At 44.5% G+C, this 24,024-nt stretch overlaps 1 protein-coding gene and 1 long non-coding RNA gene across 4 annotated transcripts in view; one reads left to right on the forward strand and one right to left on the reverse strand.

Moving 5' to 3' along the window:
• Positions 1-24,024, forward strand: part of RETREG1 (reticulophagy regulator 1) — a 136,043-nt gene that overhangs the window by 98,881 nt on the left and 13,138 nt on the right. For all 3 annotated transcript variants that reach the window (XM_084618128.1, XM_084618129.1, XM_084618130.1), the window contains 3 exons: positions 1,798-1,882; positions 7,954-8,091; positions 23,264-23,328. In XM_084618128.1, the coding sequence (XP_084474254.1) occupies positions 1,798-1,882; positions 7,954-8,091; positions 23,264-23,328 (288 nt within the window). The remainder of the gene's footprint in view (positions 1-1,797; positions 1,883-7,953; positions 8,092-23,263; positions 23,329-24,024) is intronic.
• The window catches only part of LOC311515223, a 152,922-nt gene that overhangs the window by 41,939 nt on the left and 86,959 nt on the right, over positions 1-24,024 (reverse strand). The window lies entirely within an intron of this gene.

The following is a 24,024-nucleotide window of genomic DNA, read 5'->3' on the forward strand; positions in this document are numbered from 1 at the left end:
CAAAGGCCACTGAGGCACCGGAAGAGCCAGCAGCTGGCTGTTCTGGTGCCACAGCAGCCTCTGGTGGGCAAAAGGCAGAACTGCAGCACTTCTGGGGCAGAATGTATTTTCTGTGGAGAAAAAATTCCGTACGTGTACAGTGGTACAGAAGTCCCTAGGAGCAGAAGTTCATCACAGCATCCTGTCTCCAGAGCCAGGTTAGGACAAACAGAATGGGGCACCCTGGGGCTGCTGGGAGGTATCACAGACTGGGGTTCCAAATGGCTAGTGGGGGAACAGCGTTGAGCCAGCGGCTGAATAGGAGTGGGGTGCAAGGCCCCATGAGGATGGGAGGTGTGGGGACAAGGGCACGTTCCTGACTGAATGGGAGAGGCTTGGAGTCAGCCAGGGTCTGTATGAGGGAAGCTAACCAACTCCTTAAGAATCCCGCTCCTCCCCACCCCCAAAAAAGCCTGTTCCATACTTTTCCCACCCTCATTTAACAACCTTCCAGATTCACTCCAGGCTCCTTCCCTCTCTGTCATCTCTTCTGTTACCCCTGGCTCCCCCAAGCCTTTTCACTGCTTCTTACAGGTGCAGGAAATATAGTTCTGTACTGTAATTTAAAGGAATTACTCAAAGTTCTGTATTAATATACCTAGTAAGAAATCTGTCTATTTACCAGAATCTTTTTTTGGTCTGTATTGTTACAGATATACTTGCTGACAGATATTTTGAAATAAATTACCAAAATAATTGAAACTGGCATGATTATATTGTATTATTTTGACAAATAAAATATGCAGGATTTTGCAGAATTTCAAAATATTGTGCACAGAATTTTTAATTTTTTTGGCACAGAATTCCCCGAGGAGTAATTAAGGCATTTTACTGTTTGAGGTCTCAGTTTAAACAAAACTGATTTTTAAAGACACATTAGATTCTTTTTCCTCCTCCCTTTTCCCCTGATGGTGTCACTGTTCTATTATTAAGACCATAAGAGAAAAAGTAAAGTCTGATAGTGGGTGCTGCTCCTTCTTAATTAATTTTATCTCCTAATTTAATTAACAAGCTTGTACATTCTCAGAAAATGTATGCTATTTTCTAAAAATAAGTGCTGTAGTTTTGGGGAGGATATGTTGTATTTTTCAAACACAACAGAGGTTAAATCCCTTCTTTATATATGCAAAATTCAGATTAACCTATGGAGCAGTATCTGATGCTTCCATAATGATACACTGTACAGTGTTTACAAGTGTCAAGAGTTAGCACTCTACAAGACAAAACAATGAAAATGTCAAGTAAATTACAACTTAATTTGCACAAAGCTATATCTGGCTTTAGCTAGACCTTGTCAGTGCCTTCCTTTCATGATCGTCAAAATCAGCACCCGGTTTTAAATAGAGTAAAAAAAAAAAAAACCAGTTGTAGTTTTCAGATGGATTTTGAAGATGGTGACCTAACAAAACGAGCACCTGTTATTGCTGCCTATTGTATTTCTTTTGATATCATTGTATCCAGTTTTCATGACTGGTGATGACCTGGAGGTTGTTAAACCTTCCATATGGTAGGTAGAGGGAAGAAGCCTTATTTTTATAATACCACCTGAGACATAGCCTAATCACCCAAAAATATGTTGTTTAATTCTTACTGTAATACTTGTATTGCAATTACTGTATAATAAAAAAAATCTTCAATATTGTACTTTTAAACTAGAATATTACCCTGCTGGGGAACTGTTCTTATCACAAAGTGTAAATATTTAATGTCCTAGCAATATGAATTCTAACTATCATCTCTGATCTCTTCTGTTTTCAGTTTTGCCTTCTGGTCTGCAGTGTGTGTACATTTTTCACTGTCTTGGGTAGTTACATTCCTGGAATTGTACTCTCCTACTTTCTATGTAAGTATAGTCTTTTTTTTTTTTTAGTCTTGTCTTATGCATGTTGTATGTTCATTATGCAGTCTAACATACAGTCTGTTTTTTTAAAAAAGTAATTCTGTATATGGACCTTGACCAATGATGGTTTCATATGGAAGTCAAGTTACAGATTTTTCAGTTTGTCAGTTACAATTCTGGCACACCTTGGCACAACTGTATGATATCTTTTAGGCAGTGATACAGAGAGAGACACACTTATGCGAAAATAAAAATAAATAAAACACACTTATGCGAATAAAAATATGTGCTACCATGACCACAAATTCCCTATTGGAACTTCTGAAAATATTTAGTCACTTTGTATAAGTAGTCATTATAATGTTGCTTTCCCATAGAAGAGAAACCATACATTCCCACCCCACAATGTCTGGACCAGGTTAGAATGTGCTGTTTTTTATGTGTACTTTGTCAGTGATTTCCATCTTTCAGCAGTACATTTCCTTTTCTCAGACAGCAAATGATGTCTTCAAAGACTGATGGTGGGCTCTGAGCTACATCTCACTGAGATGTCTCTTCCATGGAAAATTATCCCACTACCCCTACTGTTGTTGTGGTTTTTTTGTTTTGTTTTGTTTTGTTTTTACAAATTATGTCACCAACTCCTGTAGTGTATCATGTGTCCACATTGTCATCTAATACTGTCGTTTATATATGAATGGAGTTTTAAAAAAATTCAAGAGAGTGGGTAAAGAGCTGAGTAAATTATATGGAAAAAAACCCATATGCCTCTGTTTTGCCAGTATATCAGTGTCAATCTCTGCTGCTGTGAGGGAGTGCCTTGTCCTTTCAAGAGAACTGGGAATTGGTCCTGCTTTGAGCAGGGGGTTGAACTAGATGACCTTCTGGGGTCCCTTCCAACCCTGATATTCTATGATTCTATGAACTCCTATTTAAGGAGGGGGGGAAACAGTAAACTGAGGCTGATGCGTATATTACTCCACTGCACTGGAGTGTGATATCAGTTCAAGCACACCGAGTCAGGACATTAATAGATACAGTCAAATGGGTTAGCAGAAAAGTTCAGTGAAAATAGCAAAGATTATTACAAGAATTATTACCACCATTACAACATTTATTATAATAATGGAGCCTGGCAGATTTAAGAGATTTATATTTAGCATTGTTGGAGTATTGCAGCACACAGCACAGTGATTTATTAAGATCACCAGTACAAAGGTTTACAGGCAGAAAAACAAAAACCTTTCTGCTTACATCGAGCTTTTTGAGGCAAATATAATAAACCTTTATTTGTTCTAAAAGAGCTATATACCAGCATTGCAGAATTAATACAAGAAGAATGCCAAAAGTTTACCCCCATTGCAATTGGGAGAGTAAGTTAATTTCAAATAAATGTGGCTAGCACCCTCTTAAGATAATGACTGTACCATTATCACCAAGGATCTGTCCTATACCTGGAATAGAAAACATCTACTCAAAATCAAGGAGGGCACTGGCTTTTTCCCCCCTCCTCAGGTCATCCAGAATGCCATTGATAGTACTCCTGTGCTGACAGAAATGGCCCACACCCACCCAGCCACTGACTGGAAGATCACATGGAGCAGCAAACACAGTGTGGATCCAATCTCAGATGCCAAATAGACCACTGCAAAAGGAACAGTTTTTAGAACAAGAGGTCATGTGATCAGAAATTCATTGAGATGGTAGTCATTGACAGACATCCAATACGTTACCTCGTCCTAGCGCTTTCTATTTGTTTTATAAATTGGGTGTATTTGATTGGAGTTATCTTTAGTTTATATTATGTTTTATTTGCATTTGATGTTTTCTTTAAACATGTTGTTATAGTAACCTCTGGAATTCATGAATACTGACTCTGTCGCATGGTAGGTGATTATTTTTTTGTAACTCTGACCTATGTCATGTAACTAGGAACAGGAATTAAAGTTCAATGTCTTACAACCCTGTAATATTATTATATTGTGGTAACACCTAGAAGCCCCAATCAGAGATCCTTGCCCACTAAGTTAGGAACAGTAAACAGGTTGTGATAGTTTCTTGCGGTATCCAGAACTGTAAGTCACCCTGTTACTTCTCTGCCTAAGCATAAAAGGGATCTGCTTGTGCTTAACTGAGTGACAATTCCTTGCCACTCCAGTTTGTTAGACAGCCTCACATATGCCTCAGGACTTTGCCAGTCATAACTGCCTTGCAGGTTAACCCTCGGTGTACTTCAGTTCCCAAACTCTCCAGAAGCTTCTCCCTACAACATCCAGATCCTGTCCCTGGACATTCACAGAAATTACCAAGTATGCTGTTTCCAAACAGACAGAATATGCACATCAACCTGTTGGTTCACCTGAGGATGCACACCTCACGTTAATATAACAGCACTGAGATGAATTTATAATAAAACAATAAGTTTATTAATAAAGAACTGAGATTTAAGTGAAACTAAGCAGACAATAGAAACAGAAAACAAAACAAATAAAACAAAAGTATAATCACACTTTCTAGTGACTAAAATTTATCTCAACAGGCTACAATCCTTAACTAAGATAAGTTTCTTACCTAAAGCAACCTTTCAGTGTCACCCACCCCACATGGCTGGGGATCCACCATTCATGGAATGCAAAGAGCGCTGAGCCCTTTGTTCCCGCAGTGATAGATCACCAAAATGTCTTTTTGCTTCTCCTTATATTCGCCAAAGTTTATTGTCTTTGTTACCAGAGTCAGGATGAACCCTGGGGTTCATAGTCCAGTATCTTCCCATGCTGATTTCACATTTTCATGTTAATTTGTTCCTCCTGTTTACCTCTAATGCAAATGAATTGCCCATTGCCACCGGCATCACCAGGTTCAGTTAGAAACAGAGAGATAACTATTCTCCATCTTGTCGGAGAGAGAACATGTTTCTCCCTTTCTTTATTTGGTTACAGACTCTAAAGCATAATATCATAAGCATTCATAATTCCTCATAGTATTAATACATACATTTCACAATGATATCAATGACCCGTGTGTCACCAGCTTTCATTTGACATCTCTGACAACATTCTTTATAGATAAATATCATGACAGTAGTGTTAGGTGTAGTGAATTTGTCCAGCCTGACGAGTTGCCAACACACATTGAACCACCAATGGGCCTCTCTCTCTCACTCTCACTCACACTCACACAGACACACACTAAAAAGATGGTCCATGTCCCACGATACAACATCATAGATCATTCTCCTATTACACCCATACAGCTGCCTACACTAATTATTTATCTCAGGAGCACAAGTAATCCAAGCATTGGAGGGCACATAGTGGCTACAGACAGATCAGGACACTTCATGTTACAATACAAGGACCATTGGCCCAGTCCTCTAAAGCCCTTCATGGCTTAGCACACACAAAGATGATCTGCTTAAGACCTGCCAAATGTTGATTCTGTGGGGTCTGAGGAAGTCAACATATGAGCATAACAGTTGTGCCATTCAGTTGCTTTCTTAGCTGTGGAGTTTTTTGGGCATACTTGTACACATAGGCCAAATTCTGATTGGTTTCCAATCATAGGCCAAATTCTGATTGGTTTCCATGTGGAACAGGTGAAACATAGCATAGATTTCAATGCTCTCTAGTGTTTAGCTGTTCTTATATCAACTTAAAAACTTGTCTGTCTATCCTGACAGATGAATTTATTTACTATGGTTATTCATATTATTAGAATAGTGCCTTCAGGTCTCATTGTGGTAAGTACTGTACAAATGCTCAGTAAGATACAGTCTGTGTCCTGAAAAAAATATTCTCTCCATTTCACATATAGAAAACTGGGGCACGGGGAGACTAAACCATTTGCCCAAGGTCACAGGGAGAAATGTAGCAGAGTTTGGAACTGATCACATACCCCCCGATCACATATCACATATCCTACTCTAGAGCTTTAACAGTCTTTTCTCTCTACAGGGGAAATGTCAGAAATGAGGAGGAATATTTTTTAAAGCTCTCACAGTAATGACATTTTAACAGTTGATATATTATCTGCCACCTCTTCCCCAGCATATATAGAAATGGGAGATAATGTTACCCTACAAACCTGTTATGATACTGGTCTTGGCAGCAATTATTGGCTGAATGCATTGTAAAGCCACACCTTTAAATCCTATTTTGGGATGAGCCAAAATTAACAAAGCACGGATTTCTTTTAAATATATAAATATTTTTTTTATTTTTGCTGACAACACCAGAAATATTATTTCATCTAGCAGTTAAAATTGCTGATTGACATAGATTGATCTTCCACAACAGCAGAAACTTTCTCCAGAGTCAGTGGGACAAAATGAACATACAAGTCTGGATCAATTGTATCCACTCAGGGCCATTACTTGGTAACATTTTTCACTACATTTTAATGACTTTGCTTTTGTTTTTCTCCTTCTAAAAGATTTCATTTGCCTAAAAATATATATTTTAATCAGACTGTGATTGTGACCCAGGGATCTCTTGTTGCCAAGTGGCAGCAGGAATAGGTGGTACATAAGGGTTACAGGAGTCCCTGGGTCTGGTATTTAATTCTAGTTTACCAAAAGAGTGTCATGACACATAATAAAAGCCTCTGTCACACTGGTTGTCAGTATCATTGCAAAATGCATGTACGGATGTTGTGTATGGAGTTATATATGAACACTGAAAATTATGTTCTTAAGGTCTATGTATAGGGACCAGTCGCCAGGAACAGGGAGAAACCGGTTTTCTTTCTGGCAAGAAATATTTATCTGTTTCCATGTAAATTAAGTATTGTCTGGTTCACAATGGTATTCTACTCACAAATCTGAACCAAATGCTAATGAAGGATAGTGAATTCTTCAAAGAGAGGAAAGGAACAGGAAGAAGAAAATAGTGGGGTAGACAGAGGCAGGGAAACCCATCTTGAGGTGCACATCAAAGGTATGTGCTGGTACATTTAAGGGTGCAAAGAGACACCCTGGCATCCTTCACCTAGGAAGTACGATAGCAAAATTTGCTTAATGGAAAAGGGGTCTCAGTCAGGCCTAGTTGAGAATGTTGAGAGAACTTTGGGTGAAATAAGCTTTTTTAGACAGGAGGATAACTTGTTAATTAAGTTTAGCCTCTAGAAAGCATGTTATGATTTTGTTTTATATGAAACCATTTGTTTCCAATATTCTTACTCACTGTTACTTGAATTTCTGTTCTTTGATAATAAAGTTATACTTATTTTCTCTGTAAATATATCTAAGTGCTGTGTTTAGCAGAGCTGTTTTCTAAGGTATAACTAGTAAGCTGCGGTATACTGTTCCGCTGGGAATACCAGACCTAGCAGTTTTGTGAGTGTTCAGTGAATAAAGGGCTGACTCTGTAGGGAACACTCCCAGGACACACGGATTGGTGTGTGTCTGTTGCTAACCTGTACAGAAAGAGGGATGCCTGGAAGGTAGAGCTTGTGTCACCAGAGACTGCTGGTTTCAGGATACGGATCCACAGCAGATACAGACAAGACTTCTTCACACTAAGAACAGGTGGTGGTGAGGTGCCTCACAACCCTGGCTACCCCAGGGAAGTGTCCCAGTGATATCATTTTGCTTCTGATTTGCACTTGGAAGGGACAAAGAGTAGGATGAAGAGGACTTCTTATTGTTCATTTATTTTGAAAAGCAAATGCTAGGTCCCTGTGAGAGGGCTTGGATTGATGTCACTAGAGACTAAAGCTCTGTTTGTCCAGATAGATTATGGCATAGGCAGCAGCCGTGAAAGACTTTGCCTACCCTGACCTCAATAGAATTCATTTTATGGGGGCAGAAGAGAGGGTAGTTTGATCTCAGTGCCCAACCTTCTAGAGAGACTATGAAAACAGGTGCCAGTTGATGTGAATATAATAGTAATTTTTGTGATGTGGACTAGTGATCAGTAGGAATTGTACTGAGACCAGTAACTCCTCTGATGTGGCATTAAGTTACGTAAAGGTAATTCTCTTTATATTAATGAAATGTATGGCATAATCTTTAGTTAGTGATTTAAACAGACATATTTAAGTAACCTTTCTTTTTATATCTTGGTTTTGTGTTACAGTACTGTGTGCCTTTTTATGTCCGCTATTCAAGTGCAATGAATTTGGGCAGAAGATGTGCAACAAAATCAAGTCAGTCCTGCTGAAACTGGATTTTGGAATTGGGGACTATATCAACCAAAAGAGAAGAGAGAGATCTGGTAAGTAACTAATAGGGGGGTGGGAGGGTTGGTTTTTCCCACATGCACTTTCAAATACTGTATAGCTAAAATTAGGCAAAAATCTACTCATATTGTAATCATCACAGTTCATCTTTTGAAACCAAGCATGAGTATACATGTTGTTGTTGGAATTCTAAACTGAAGGGTGGGAGCAAAGTTTAAACAGTGTACATCAGACTGACCTGTTAGGATGGGGTGAGGCGTTTTCTCCTCTCATTAGTCTTGATCTGCCCCATCACTTCATATATTTAGGAAAACTGCCTGTCTTAAAGTATGAAACATTAGTCTAGCCACCTTACTCAGAGTTACCATGTACTCCCAAATGCAAATGTTCTATTCACATTAGGTGCTTTAATGTCTAGTGATTAGATTGAGGCTTCTGAAATAAGGACTCCTAGATTCTAACCCAGCTAAATTATGCTAGTGACTGTGACTTCAAGCAATTTACATAACCTCTGTGTGTCTGTTTACTGATTGAGGTATTGTGAGGCTTAAGCATTTTGAGATTCTTTGAACTAAAAGATACTGTATAAGTCCATGTTGTTGTTTATTTTATTAAGATATGTATTGTGGAAGGTGTGGGGGGGGCAAAGCAACTGCTGGGATGGATATGAAATAATATACTCAACTATTTTTGAGCCATGAAATTGCACTATAGTATAAAATCAAAAGGCCATACTTCTGACACTGAAATATTAGGAAGATAAATAAAAAATGTCATCTTCATCCCAGACTTTCTCAGATAAACTTTTATTCTGGGTCATCTTTATATAAGCAAAATTATTATGTTGCTTATTTGATTGTTCACATGAGGGAGTGTGGCAGTGCGCTGCTAGGAGAGCCCTTAATCAGCTCCTGCCACCCCAGCCCCAGTCATGGGAATGGATTGGGGCTGGGTAAATAGCCTGGAAACTGCCCACACCTGCCAGGCTCATTAGCAGGAGCTAAAAGGCTGGGGGGGGAAGTGGAAGAAGGGGGGCAGAGATCAGGAGGGAAAGGTCATGCTCAGAGGGAGTAAGGAGCCTACTAGTCTGTTGTTGGTCAGGCTGGTGTGAGGCCAAGCCAGGTAAATAGCCTGTAAACAGTAGGGTTACCATACGTCCGTATTTTCCCGGACATGTCCGGCTTTTTGGTTCTTAAATCGCCATCCGGGAGGAATTTTTAAATATCTAAAAACATCCGAGATTTTGCCATTAATTATTTTTCCCCTAAGAAGAGTTGATCATTCAAGAAAGAGAGTGAATGCTGATCACTCGAGAGAGTCCCCACTTTTCCCTCCTAGCTCCCAGCGCTTGCGCCGCAAAACAGCTGTTTTGCATAGCTGGGGGGAGTGAAGGGGGAACACGGCACGCTCAGGGGAGGAGGCAGGGCCGGGGCGGGGTTTGGGAAGGGGTCCAATAGGGCAGGGAGGGAGCAGAGTTGGGGCAGGGACTTTGGGGAAGGGGTTGGAATGGGGGCAGGGAAGGGCTGGAGTTGGGGTGGGGCCGGGGGCGCACAAGCAAATTCCCCCCTCCCCTCTGTGGAGCGCCCTCTTTTTTGAATGTTCAGATATGATAACCCTAGTAAATAGTGGGAAACTGGTGGTGGGGAAAGGACACAAAATAAAGAGCACAGGTGTTGCACCAGCTTGGAGTGTCCCTGAGTCTTTAAAGAGTGGGGCCAAGGGGCCAAATCCTATGGGGCACGGTGTGCACCCCGTTACATGGGGGGGCTTGTCAAGGACTCGAAGCCACCGCCAAGGAGTGGCAACTGGAGCATGGAGGGAACCATGCAGTGGCTCACAAAGCAGCAAGAGAAGCTGCAGAAAACCATGCAGGCCTTTCAGCAGTCCCACCAGGCTGAGAGACAGGCCTTACTTGCTTGGCAGGCCGAGCAACAAAAGTCCCTCCAGGACTTCATCAGTGAGCAGGCCAGTGTACATCATCAGCTCTTTCACCGGTTGGAGAGTCCCCCGGGAGGTGATGGCAGCTGCGCACCAGGGTTGGGGCTGTATAAGATGGGCCCTGCCAATGACCCTGACGCCTTCCTGTGCACTTTTGAATGCGTAGCCATGGGCGCCGAATGGGACAAGGCGACCTGGGCCGTGAGACTAGCTCCCTGTCTGTCCAGAGAGGCGCAGGCTGCCGACAGGGCCCTAACTAATGAACAGGCCAAAGATTATGAGGCGGTGAAGGCAGCAGTCCTGGACCAGATGGGACCGTCGGCCAAAAAGTACCAGCAGAAATTTCGTGTGGCACGGTGGACAGGGAGCTTGTGGCCCCGCATGTTTGCCCAGAAGCTCATGGACGGGGCCACGTGGTGATGAAGGTCCGATACCCAGATGGTGGGAGAGATAATGGACCAGGTGATCCTAGAACAATTTGTGTAGGGCCTCCCGGAAAATGTGTGAGCCTACTAGTCTGTTGCTGTTGCTGGTCAGGCCAGTCGGAGTCCAAGCCGTGTAAATAGCCTGTAAATAGTGGGAAACTGGGGGTGGGGAAAGGACACAAAATAAAGAGCACAAGTGTTGCACCAGTTTGGAGTATCCCAAGTCTTTAAAGAGCAGGGCCAGGGGGCCAAATCCTACAGGGCACAGCATGCACCCCATTACAGGGAGAAAGCAAGTGATATTGGGAAAATGTGTTTTCTTATTGGTATGAGGCTATGATTGGTAATGCTTCTTTAGCACCTTCATTGTAAGATTTTACATAGCTCTACAAAAACAAATGTAATTAAGCTTTACACCATCCTTAGGGGGAGGCATTCCCTTTTTAGATGAGGAAAACTCTGGCACATAAATCTAGAGAACTACCCAAGGACACAAAGTAGTACGTGACAGAACCAGGAATACAACCTACATTAGGAGATTGGACTCCAGACCCAGCATCTACATCTGCCTTTTTCCAGCTAGACTACATGAAAAAAATTACACTTCTTAAAATATCATTTTTTCCAAAGATTCAATAAACGTTTAAGGGAATTGCAATAAGACAGTCCAAACAAAAAATAAATCAAAATGATCATTTAGAGAGAAAAGCAAATCTAAAATAAGAATTCTTATCACACCCATGTTCCTTTCAGACATAGATTACAGCAAATTGTATAGGCTTTGTTAAGAAATAAATCTATATCAGGAGCAAATTTCTATTTATAAACTTCTGCTAACTTTGCCTCAATGATTTTTTTAATTTATATTGTAATTTTAAGCTGAAAATCAGCAAGTACAATGTTATGTTTCCCACAACTGTACTTGGGCACATTGCATGTATTTATGGAGCTTGACTCTTCAGTCACTTAAATGTTGGACCAGTAGAATGCACATTCATTTAAAAATTTTCTTGCCATATAACCATGCATCTTGCAGTGCTCTATTCCCCAGCTGTGTTTTTCTTCATCTTAATATGTATTGTGGGTGCTATCAGAGATAAGTAAAAATTGCATTTGAAGGGGCCCAGGAGTCTATCAGCTTTTCTGCTAGGCTGCAATGCTGCTTCCAGTTAACTTCCTTTAAAAGAAATGGATGGAGGATGAGACTGTGTTTCTTCTAATAGTGTCCCTATGGGTGCTCCACTTTAGGTGTCTGTGTGCCCCTGCACCTCTAATCGGAGATTTTTGGTAGCAACGGGCGAACACACCCCCTCCCCCCCCCCACACACACACTTCCTTCTCTACCACCTTTGGCCTCTGAGGGAAGGAGCAGTTGTCCCTTCCTTATCTGTGTCATTAGCAAAAAAGGGGGGGGTGAGAAAGCCTTGATTTGTGCTGGACATGGCCCACCTTGATTACCGTGCACATTGTAGGGAGAGTGGTCACTTTGGATGAGCTATTACCAGCAGGAGAGTGAGTTTGTGTGTGTATGGGGGTGGGAGGGTGAGAAAACCTGGATTTGTGCTGGAAATGGCCCACCTTGATTATCATGCACATTGTAGGGAGAGTGGTCACTTTGGATGAGCTATTACCAGCAGGAGAGTGAGTTTGTGGGGGGGGGGGGGGGAGGGTGAGAAAACCTGGATTTGTGCTGGAAATGGCCCAACTTGATGATCACTTTAGATAAGCTATTACCAGCAGGACAGTGGGGTGGGAGGAGGTATTGTTTCATGATCTCTGTGTGTATATAAAGTCTGCTGCAGTTTCCACGGTATGCATCCGATGGAGTGAGCTGTAGCTCACGAAAGCTCATGCTCAAATAAATTGGTTAGTCTCTAAGGTGCCACAAGTCCTCCTGTTCTTTTTGCGAATACAGACTAACACGGCTGTTACTCTGAAACCTAGCATAAGTAGTGTTTGTTTTGTTACCTTTGTTCTCCCTAAAAGTACTCAGGCTAGTGTTTTGTTTTATTTTATTTTTTTCCTTTGGTTTAAAAGAAAAAGGAAAAGAATTTCACTTTCCTTCCCTGTCTGGGGGCATCCCCCCCCACCCCCCCGCATCTAATAGACACATAATCATTTTCTTTTTCAGTTAAAAAAAAAAAGTAAAGACGATGTTCTTCTTCATATTCCTCCCTGCTAGAGGATGACGACCCCCTGCCCAGGGGCTTGCCTGGCTCTCTCTGCTCCAAGCAGTGCCTCTCCGCCAAGAGTCAGTTCCTGTAATGGCCAGACACTCACTATGACTGGGAGACCCTCACAGAAGTGCTTTACCTGCCACACCTAAAACTGCAGCCTCACGGGAGCTGAAGTAAAAATTCCTCCCTATAGAGAAAACACTTCAGTCTGCAGGGGATTCCGTGGGTGGTGACCCCGGATCATCCCGGGAGCCTTCACTTCAAAAGGGGTGGAGTGGTGAAGAGGAGAAGGGGGGAGGCGGGGAGAGCCACCAGCAGACTCCCCCTGGAAAGGCTCCTCCGAGGAACTGGCCAGCCAGAGGGGTGTTCCCCAGTGCAGGCATCTCGGCACCGATCCCCGACAACACCAGCAGAGGAACCTCCAGCTGTGAGCTCAGCTGCCTTATGTTCCTTCTTTCCTTCGGGAAGCTCTGGAAACTGAAACCTGAGAAGGGGCTTCCTGCTCTGAGCTCTGCCCTGCTCTGAGCTCTGCTCTCCACATGACAAGGGTCTTCTGTAAGCTCTGTGCTGCTCTGAGCTCAACTCTGGGCAACTACTGCACCCAGAGGACACAGTTACCGTACCATCCCTAAAAGAGCAACACAGAGAAGCCCTGCTGTCAGCTCTGCTTGGGCACCAAGACACCAGAGGCTTCCACCCTCATGCTCTCAGGCAATGGTACCACCCCCTAAGGAGAGGTGACAGTTACTGTACCATCTCTAAAAGAGCAGCATAGAGAAACCCTTTGGTACCAGATGCAACAAAACTCACATCTAGAAAGTGTTCTGCACCTTCCCAACCATTGATACCAACTACAGACACTCCTCTGGGGTTCCGGATGAGCCCATGGTAACACAGGTGTTCTGATACTCTGGAGACCTGTGGCCTCAGTACCCAGGGAGAGACAATTACCATATCGTCTCTTAAGAAGTGGCACCAACAAAGTTTTTGTACTGGGCAAAACTCTCATTTAGGGAGTGCTCTGCCCAACTATCGGTACTGACAATGTACCACGGACCCTCCTCTGTGGTACCAAATGAACCCATGGTACTGCATGAGCTCTGGTACCCTGGAGACCTGATGATTGGAGAAAAACCACAATCCCCATTACTTGGTACCTGGACCCCGGTATCAAGCACATCCCGGCACCCAGAATCGCTCTTAGCACTGCCAATATCCCAGTCAGCGGCACCCTTACCCACTAACGAATCTGACACTGGCCAGGAGGTGATAATTCCCTGGCCCCTCAAGGTGGCCCACCACCACACTACAAGGGTCATCCCCAATTCCATCACGCCAACCGCCCGTGCCTGCCTTCCTGCCTCTCCCTCCCAAGGCCGTATTGTAACTCTTTGGGTATATACACACACATAGAGCAACCATCTCCAGTGTCTCTTAGGGAGAGTCCACCAGATGGTTTGCTACAGCCTGGCACCTCAGCCAGGCAGGAGAGCACCTAAGCCAGGACAGGAGAAAGCTTTTTCAGAACAGGAAAGAAGGGGCGGGGGAAACACCTGAAGAGGAAGCCTCCTCTTCAGCACATTTCTCCTCATCTGTCCCAGATGAGACTGTGCTGCCCACCCCTCATCACTCGGTGAAGATTTAAGAACTTTCTGGATCTTACCAAGAGGGTGACAGAGGAGCTGCAGATTCCCTTACAGGAGGTGGCAGATACACATCACAAGTTGGTGGAAATTCTGCACACTACCTTCTCATCTAGAACTGTCCTCCCAATTAATGAGCTGATTCTAGATCCTACCAAAATCATCTGGCAGAGCCAGCCTCCATCGCACCAACCAGCAACAGAGTGTAAACAAAAACAACCCTACAGCTCTACCCAAAGAGGCAGGCTTTGTTTTCAACATCCGCAGCCCAACTCCATCATAGTGGATGTGGTTAATGCATGAAGCAAGCAACATAATGCCAAGTCAACTCCATATGATCAGGCTTTGCAAGATGGCATATTCATCAACAACATTACTATTTAGAGTCATAAATTACCAAACTGTCATGGCCAAAACAATTTTGTTAATCTTGGGAAACTCAGGATGTTTCTGAAACATTACTGGAAACACAAAAAGAACAGATTCAGACCATTCTTAGAGAAGGTTAATAGCCAGACTGGTCCTAGAGACACTACTGGATGTAGCTGTTACAGCTGCTTACCCAATCTCCATGATAGTGTTACTGAGGTGGGTTGTGGGTGTTTTTTTTCCCTTCGCTACACCTCTCTAGATTGCCCAAAGAGTTGCAGACTTCCAATTTGAAGGGCCAAACTCTGTGGAGAAGACAGATTTTTCTCTCCACATCCTGAAGGATTCTGGGACTGTACTACACTCCTTAGGAATCTACACTGTGGAACAGAAGAGAAGATATACCTCTCAACCACACCACAGATCACAATCTTCTCAATACTCACCATCTCTGTGCTGTTATGAGCCATAATGTAAGAGGCCCAGGGATCAAAAGTGAGAACAGTGTGCACCCCAGTCCATGACCTCTCAAACTGTCCCTTATAAGCACTTTGAGCTGGTCAGGGACCTGAACAATGATACCTTACAACATCAGCTGCCATCTATACACCTGTCACGCCACTCAGATGTCACCTTACCTTACTTCACAGCAGTTAGGACCAGCTCTAGAGCAAAGAGATTAATTTCTAGCCCTGAACCTACAGGGTGCCTACTTCCATATCTCAATACAACCATCGTACAGGAGATTTCCTCTTGCTTACCTTTGGGGCAGGATCATTATAGGTACAGACTGCTCCACACAGGGTATTCTCCAAGGTTCACTTCATTGTAGTGGCATACGAACGCCAGTACAGTGACTGGACTTTATCAGCACCAACCTGATGCAGTACAAGCGAGAGCACTCTTCTCACTACGCACATTCACCACCCTGGGACACGTCTCCCTAATATGCTGGGGAGCTCACCTACGCAACAACAAGGTTCAGGACAAATGGCCTTCCACAGAAATGACCTTCCATATCACTTTTTTGGGGCTAAGGGCTGTCAGGAGTGCCTGTGCACAAACTCTGCCTTTCATCAAAAACAACACACAAAGGTTATGATGGACTTAATGTGACCTGTATGTTTTGTATAAACTGCCAAAGAGCTGCCAGATCTTCCCCCCTCTGCAAGACAGCATTCAAACTTTGGAACTGATGCACCCATCACAATGTGTTCATCTCAGTTGTCTGTCTACAAGGGATACAGAACAGGACAACCAACAGTCTCAGTTGGAATTTTCTCATGATAATGAGTGTACACTGAATTCAGAGGTGGTTCAAGATATAGCCACCCTTTGGGGAACCCAGCCTATCGATCTCTTCGCTACTTACCGGAACAAGAAAGATCCTTATTACCGCTACAGGGCTGGCTTGGGGAAACTTTCACTGGCAGTTGCCCTCATCTTCCCAGCGGACAGGGCCCACTTATATGTCTTTTCCCAGTTTCCTACCCTATCCAAGAATCTGTTGAAAATTCAATGAAACAAAGCAAGAGTTATTGTGATTGCCCCTCTTGACTATGACAAGTCTGGCTCCCTTACCTGACGCAGATGGCAATATGTCTTCCTGTACCTTTGACGTCAGCCCATTCCTCACCCACTCTCTCAAAACAATGGGCTGACCCTTCACCCCAACCCATGGGTCCTCCGCCTACAGGCATGGATCTTCCTTTGTTTCAAGGCTTAGAAGCAGAATGATCTGACAAGCTGAAACACATGTTGCAACACAACCACAAGTTGACCACTCCACATACCTGTCTACAAAATGGAAACAACTCCAAGTTTGTACCATTCCAAATGGACAGACCCAACCTCATCTTTCCTCTCTCTGATTTTGCACTACATTTTAAACTCTCACTCAGCTCCCTTAAGGTACATCTCATGGCGAAAATGGCTTCCCACTTGGAGTTTGCTCAACCACTAATGCGTAGATTCTTTAAGGGCATTAGGACTCTCTTCCTCCATGTGACACCACCTGATCCAGCCTGGGACTTCAATCTAGTTCTCGTGGCTTGGACTAGACCTCCCTCCGAGTCCAGGGCAACTTGTTCTCTCTTACACCTGTCCATGACGACAGCATTTCTCGTTGCCATCACCTCAGCTAGGCACATAGGAGAAATAGCAGCACTGATGGCACACCCATCATTCATGGCCTTTGTCTTTAAAAATAATAATCAGTTAATTAATTATTTTATAACTCTAAGGCCATATCCCAAGTTTCTCCCTACTTTTTCTGCACTTTCCATATGAATCAACAGTTCCATCTCCCTGTTTTTTTCCCAAAACGACATTGTGACAACTGGGAGACAATTGTGCATATGCTAGATATTAGAAGTACATTAGCATTCTACTTGGACAGAACTAAGGACTTCAGAAAATCCCCTAAACTCTTCCTTTCGTCCACAGAAAGATCCAAAAGCTCTGTGATATCTCCTCAAAGAATATCCAGATGGGTCTCTAGTTGCATTAATCACTTAGCAAGGGCGCAACTTGCTTCCGTCCATATGCACTCCATCAGATTAGTTCCTACTTCAACCACATTCCATAGGGATACCCCTATCTCCGCAATCTATAGAGCAATGACTGTGGCCTCTGTCCATACTTTCACAGAACATTATGCGATCGCTGAAGATTTGGCCGCTGACACCATCCTCAACTCCACAGTACTCTCTGTAGTAAAAGACTCCGCTCCGAAGTCCCAGCCTCCAGTGGTCGGTACTGCTCCGGAGTCACCTAAAGTGGAGCACCACAGGGACACTACTCGAAGAAGAGGAGGAAGTTACTCACCATGTGCAGTAATGATGGCTCTTCGAGATGTGTGTCCCTATGGGTGCTCCACAACCTGCCCTCCTCTCCTCTACTTCGGAGTTCTCTATAGGGCTCTGTGGTAGAGAAGGAAGTGAGGGGGGTTCCTCTGTGCAGTGCTAAATAGCCTTGAGGCAGACCATGAGGGAGGGAGAGCACATGCACGTGTTCAACAGGACACTGCTACCAAACTCTGTTTAGAGGTGCAGGGGCACACAGACACCTAAAGTGGAACACCCATAGGGACACACACCTCGAAGAACCATCATTACTGCACAAGGTGAGTAACTTCCTCTTTCTGACAGATGGGCAGAGAAGGGAGAAGGCAAAATGTGTGTTCCTTGTATGTTCATTGGAGACACCTGTGACGCAACAAAAACTACCAGACCTACTTAGGGTATGTCTACACTACGGAATTAGGTCGAATTTATAGAAGTTGATTTTTTAGAAATCGGTTTTATATATTCGAGTGTGTGTGTCCCCACAGAAAATGCTCTAAGTGCATTAAGTGCATTAACTCGGCGGAGTGCTTCCACAGTACCGAGGCAAGCATCGACTTCCGGAGTGTTGCACTGTGGGTAGCTATCCCACAGTTCCCGCAGTCTCCGCTGCCCATTGGAATTCTGGGTTGAGATCCCAATGCCTGATAGGGCTAAAACATTATCGTGGGTGGTTCTGGGTACATATCGTCAGGCCCCCGTTCCCTCCCTCCCTCCGTGAAAGCAAGGGCAGACAATCGTTTTGCACCTTTTTTCTTGAGTTACCTGTGCAGACGCCATACCACGGCAAGCATGGAGCCCACTCAGGTAACCGTCACCCTATGACTCCTGGGTGCTGGCAGACGTGGTACTGCATTGCTACACAGCAGCAGCAACCCCTTGCCTTGTGGCAGCAGACGGTACAGTACGACTGGTAGCCATCATCATCATGTCCGAGGTGCTCCTGGCCACGTCCGCCAGGAGCGCCTGGGCAGACATGGGCGCAGGGACTAAATTTGGAGTGACTTGACCAGGTCATTCTCTTTAGTCCTTCAGTCAGTCCTATTGAACCGTCTTATGGCAAGCAGGCAGGCGATACGGATTGCTAGCAGTCCTACTGCATCATCTTCTGCCGGGCAGCCATGAGATGTGGATGGCTTGCAGTCCTTCTGCACCGTCTGCTGCCAGCCAAAGATGTAAAGGATAGATGGAGTGGATCAAAACAAGAAATAGACCAGATTTGTTTTGTACTCATTTGTGTGTCCCACATCCCCCGTCTAGGGGACTCATTCCTCTAGGTCACACTGCAGTCACTCACAGAGAAGGTGCAGCGAGGTAAATCTAGCCATGTATCAATCAAAGGCCAGGCTAACCTCCTTGTTCCAATAAGAACAATAACTTAGGTGCACCATTTCTTATTGGAACCCTCTGTGAAGTCCTGCCTGAAATACTCCTTGATGTAAAGACACCCCCTTTGTTGATTTTAGCTCCCTGAAGCCAACCCTGTAAGCCATGTCGTCAGTCGCCCCTCCCTCCGTCAGAGAAACGGCAGACAATCATTCCATGCCTTTTTTCTGTGCGGACGCCATACCAAGGAAAGCATGGAGGCCGCTCAACTCACTTTGGCAATTAGGAGCACATTAAACACCACACGCATTATCCAGCAGTATATGCAGCACCAGAACCTGGCAGAGCGATACCGGGCAAGGAGGCGATGTCAGCGGGGTCACGTGAGTGATCAGGACACGGACACAGATTTCTCTGAAAGCATGGGCCCTGCCAATGCATGCATCATGGTGCTAATGGGGCAGGTTCATGCTGTGGAACGCCGATTCTGGGCTCAGGAAACAAGCACAGACTGGTGGGACCGCATCGTGTTGCAGGTCTGGGACGATTCCCAGTGGCTGCGAAACTTTCGCATGCATAAGGGCACTTTCATGGAACTTTGTGACTTGCTTTCCCCTGCCCTGAAGTGCATGAATACCAAGATGAGAGCAGCCCTCACAGTTGAGAAGCGCGTGGCGATAGCCCTGTGGAAGCTTGCAACACCAGACAGCTACCAGTCAGTTGGGAATCAATTTGGAGTGGGCAAATCTACTGTTGGGGCTGCTGTGATGCAAGTAGCCCACGCAATCAAAGATCTGCTGATATCAAGGGTAGTGACCCTGGGAAATGTGCAGGTCATAGTGGATCGCTTTCCTACAATGGGATTCCCTAACTGTGGTGGGGCCATAGACAGAACCCATATCCCTATCTTGGCACCAGAGCACCAAGCCGGCGAGTACATAAACCGCAAGGGGTACTTTTCAATAGTGCTGCAAGCTCTGGTGGATCACAAGGGACGTTTCACCAACATCAATGTGGGATGGCCGGGAAAGGGCCGCTCGCATCTTCAGGAACTCTGGTCTGTTTCAAAAGCTGCAGGAAGGGACTTTATTCCCAGACCAGAAAATAACTGTTGGGGACGTTGAAATGCCTATATGTATCCTTGGGGACCCAGCCTACCCCTTAATGCCATGGCTCATGAAGCCGTACACAGGCAGCCTGGACAGTAGTCAGGAGCTGTTCAACTACAGGCTGAGCAAGTGCAGAATGGTGGTAGAATGTGCATTTGGACGTTCAAAGGTGCGTTGGCGCAGTTTACTGACTCGCTTAGACCTCAGCGAAACCAATATTCCCACTGTTATTACTGCTTGCTGTGTGCTCCACAATATCTGTGAGAGTAAGGGGGAGACGTTTATGGCGGGGTGGGAGGTTGAGGCAAATCACCTGGCTGCTGGTTACGTGCAGCCAGACACCAGGGCGGTTAGAAGAGCACAGGAGGGTGCAGTACGCATCAGAGAAGCTTTGAAAACAAGTTTCATGACTGGCCAGGCTACGGTGTGAAAGTTCTCTTTGTTTCTCCTTGATGAAACCCCCCGCCCCTTGGTTCACTCTACTTCCCTGCAAGCTAACCACCCTCCTCTCCTCTCTTTAATCATTGCTTGCAGAGGCAATAAAGTCATTGTTGCTTCACATTCATGCATTCTTTATTCATTCATCACACAAATAGGGGGACGACTACCAAGGTAGCCCAGGAGGGGTGGTGGAGGAGGGAAGGAAAATGCCACACAGCACTTTAAAAGTTTACAACTTTAAAATTTATTGAATGCCAGCCTTCTTTTTTTGGGGCAATCCTCTGTGGCGGAGTGGCTGGTTGGCCGGTGGCCTCCCCACCGCGTTCTTGGGCTTCTGGGTGTGGAGGCTATGGAACTTGGGGAGGAGGGCGGATGGTTACACAGGGGCTGTAGTGGCAGTCTGTGATCCAGCTGCCTTTGCTGCAGCTCAACCATACACTGGAACATACTGGTTTGGTCCTCCAGCAGCCTCAGCATTGAATCCTGCTTCCTCTCATCACGTTGCCGCCACATTTGAGCTTCAGCCCTGTCTTCAGCCCGCCACTTACTCTCTTCAGCCCGCCACCTCTCCTCCCAGTCATTTTGTGCTTTCCTGCACTCTGACATTATTTGCCTCCACGCATTCGTCTGTGCTCTGTCAGTGTGGGAGGACAGCGTGAGCTCAGAGAACATTTCATCTCCAGTGCTTTTTTTTTCTTTCTAATCTTCACTAGCCTCTGGGAAGGAGAAGATCCTGTGATCATTGAAACACATGCAGCTGGTGGAGGGAAAAAAAGGGACAGCGGTATTTAAAAAGACACATTTTATAAAACAGTGGCTACAGTCTTTCAAAATAAACCTTGCTGTTAACATTACATACATATCACATGTGCTTTTGTTACAAGGTCACATTTTGCCTCCCCGCAACGCGTGGCTACCCCCTCAACCCTCCCTCCTCCCCGTGGCTAACAGCGGGCAACATTTCTGTTCAGCTGCAGGCAAACAGCTCAGCAGGAACGGGCTCCTCTGAATGTCCCCTGAAGAAAAGCACCCTATTTCAACCAGGAGACCATGAATGATATCTCACGCTCCTGAGGATAACACAGAGAGATAAAGAACAGATGTTGTTTGAACGCCAGCAAACATACACTGCAATGCTTTGTTGTACAATGATTCCCGAGTACATGTTACTGGCCTGGAGTGGTAAAGTGTCCTACCATGAAGGACGCAATAAGGCTGCCCTCCCCAGAAACCTTTTGCAAAGGCTTTGGGAGTACATCCAGGAGAGCTGCGAATGCCAGGGCAAAGTAATCCTTTCACATGCTTGCTTTTAAACTATGTACAGTATTTTAAAAGGTACACTCACCGGAGGTCCCTTCTCCGCCTGCCAGGTCCAGGAGGCAGCCTTGGGTGGGTTCGGGGGGTACTGGCTCCAGGTCCAGGGTGAGAAACAGTTCCTGGCAGTCGGGAAAACCGGTTTCTCCGCTTGCTTGCTGTGAGCTATCTAGAACCTCCTCCTCATCATCATCATCTTCTTTGTCCCCAAAACCTGCTTCCATGTTGCCTCCATCTCCATTGAAGGAGTCAAACAACACGGCTGGGGTAGTGGTGGCTGAACCCCCTAAAATGGCATGCAGCTCATCATAGAAGCGGCATGTTTGGGGCTCTGACCCGGAGCGGCCGTTCGCCCCTCTGGTTTTCTGGTAGGCTTGCCTCAGCTCCTTAAGTTTCACGCAGCACTGCTTCGGATCCCTGTTATGGCCTCTGTCCTTCATGCCCTGGGAGATTTTGACAAAGGTTTTGGCATTTCGAAAACTGGAACGGAGTTCTGATAGCACGGATTCCTCTCCCCATACAGCGATCAGATCCCGTACCTCCCGTTCAGTCCATGCTGGAGCTCTTTTGCGATTCTGGGACTCCATCATGGTCACCTCTGCTGATGAGCTCTGCATGGTCACCTGCATCTTGCCACGCTGGCCAAACAGGAAATGAGATTCAAAAGTTTGCGGTTCTTTTCCTGTCTACCTGGCCAGTGCATCTGAGTTGAGAGTGCTGTCCAGAGCGGTCACAATGGAGCACTCTGGGATAGCTCCCGGAGGCCAATACCATCGAATTGTGTCCACAGTACCCCAAATTTGACCTGGCAAGGCCGATTTAAGCGCTAATCCACTTGTCGGGGTGGAGTACGGAAATCAATTTTAAGAGCCCTTTAAGTCGAAATAAAGGGCTTCATCATGTGGACGGGTGCAGGTTTACATTGATTTAACGCTGCTAAACTCGACCTAAAGTCCTAGTGTAAACCAGGGCTTAGTCACTTTCAGTGCAAATTTTAAGGTAGGTAGTATGAATGCAAGGGAAAGAATGAGTGGGTACAAAGGAGGGAAAAATCCTGTGCATGAAGACCTATATGCACATATCCAGAAATTACATACATTTTAATCAATATGAAAATAGCATAGCTTGCATACCCACTGCCTATTTTAAATCCATAAAATACAGCCATCTCAACACTAGACTAGCTATGTGGAAGGCATAGTTTTGAATTGTAGTTACTTGAATTGTTTTATTTGTGTTAACTTGAACTCACAATGTACTTTCAGGGATGTATAGTGTCAAAGCACTTCACACAGCAAGGAGTAACAGGTTTTTAAAAGAAATAAACATAATAAAGGCAGATGAGTATGCAGGAAGACGGTGCAGAAGAATGTTGTCTCTCTGGCTATATATGCTACAGAATAACATCTCAATAAATATCCAGCTTCTGAGTCAGCTTGTTTTACATCACCAGCCTATTGTATATAATATATGAATCATTCATTGTGTTAACAAATGAAGCCCATAATATGATTGAATTATTTAAAGATCTGTATCTCAACGGAGTCAATAGAAATAACTCAGAAATGCTTTGTCATCAGGATAAGCTAGAAAATAACTAACTGTAATTTTCTTTCTTTCAGAAACTGCAAAACCAAAATCCACAGAAGATGACAGTGAATTAGACATATCAGCCCTGTGTCCTAAGGTGACTGGATTTTAGCCAGCTCTTTCCGTTTATGTAAAAAAGCACTGAAAACCACGAAAACTTCTCTTGGTGTCTGTGTTTTTCCCCCCCAGTAAGAGACATGCTGTTGCTGACCAGGAACACAGCCATGTGCATCACATGTTCTAAAAGTGACTCATATTATCTCCATCCTGAGAAACTGACACAGAAACTAACCACATCTATGACTATAGGTCCCTCAAATATCTGTGGCCCACTGGGCTATTCATCTGAGGAAGCTACAAGATGTTACACCCCTATGGTATTTGCTGCATAAGGACTATACCAGAATTTCACAGCAATTGAATCTATCCCACTTCTCAAGAGTGGAGATACAGATTCTTATTATTATTACAATAATGCCTAGAGGCCCAACTGACATCATTGTAAAGCAGATTCATTTTGCTATTTGTCGCGCCCCCTCTCTAACCTCAAAATATGTAACGAAACATTCTTCTTCAAGTAGAGTCTATGTGGGTGCTCCACTGTAGGTGTGCCTGCGCCCTGCGCTGCTGATAGGAGAACTTTGGTAGCAATAAGAAGAAAAGGAGGACCTGTGGCACCTTAGAGACTAACCAATTTATTTGAGCATAAGCTTTCGTGAGCTACAGCTTTTTCCACTTTATGCATCCGATGAAGTGAGCTGTAGCTGACGAAAGCTTATGCTCAAATAAACTG

This window comes from Lepidochelys olivacea (genome assembly GCF_965140295.1).
Source record: "Lepidochelys olivacea isolate rLepOli2 genome assembly, chromosome: 2".
In the NCBI taxonomy this organism is placed as follows: domain Eukaryota; kingdom Metazoa; phylum Chordata; order Testudines; family Cheloniidae; genus Lepidochelys; species Lepidochelys olivacea.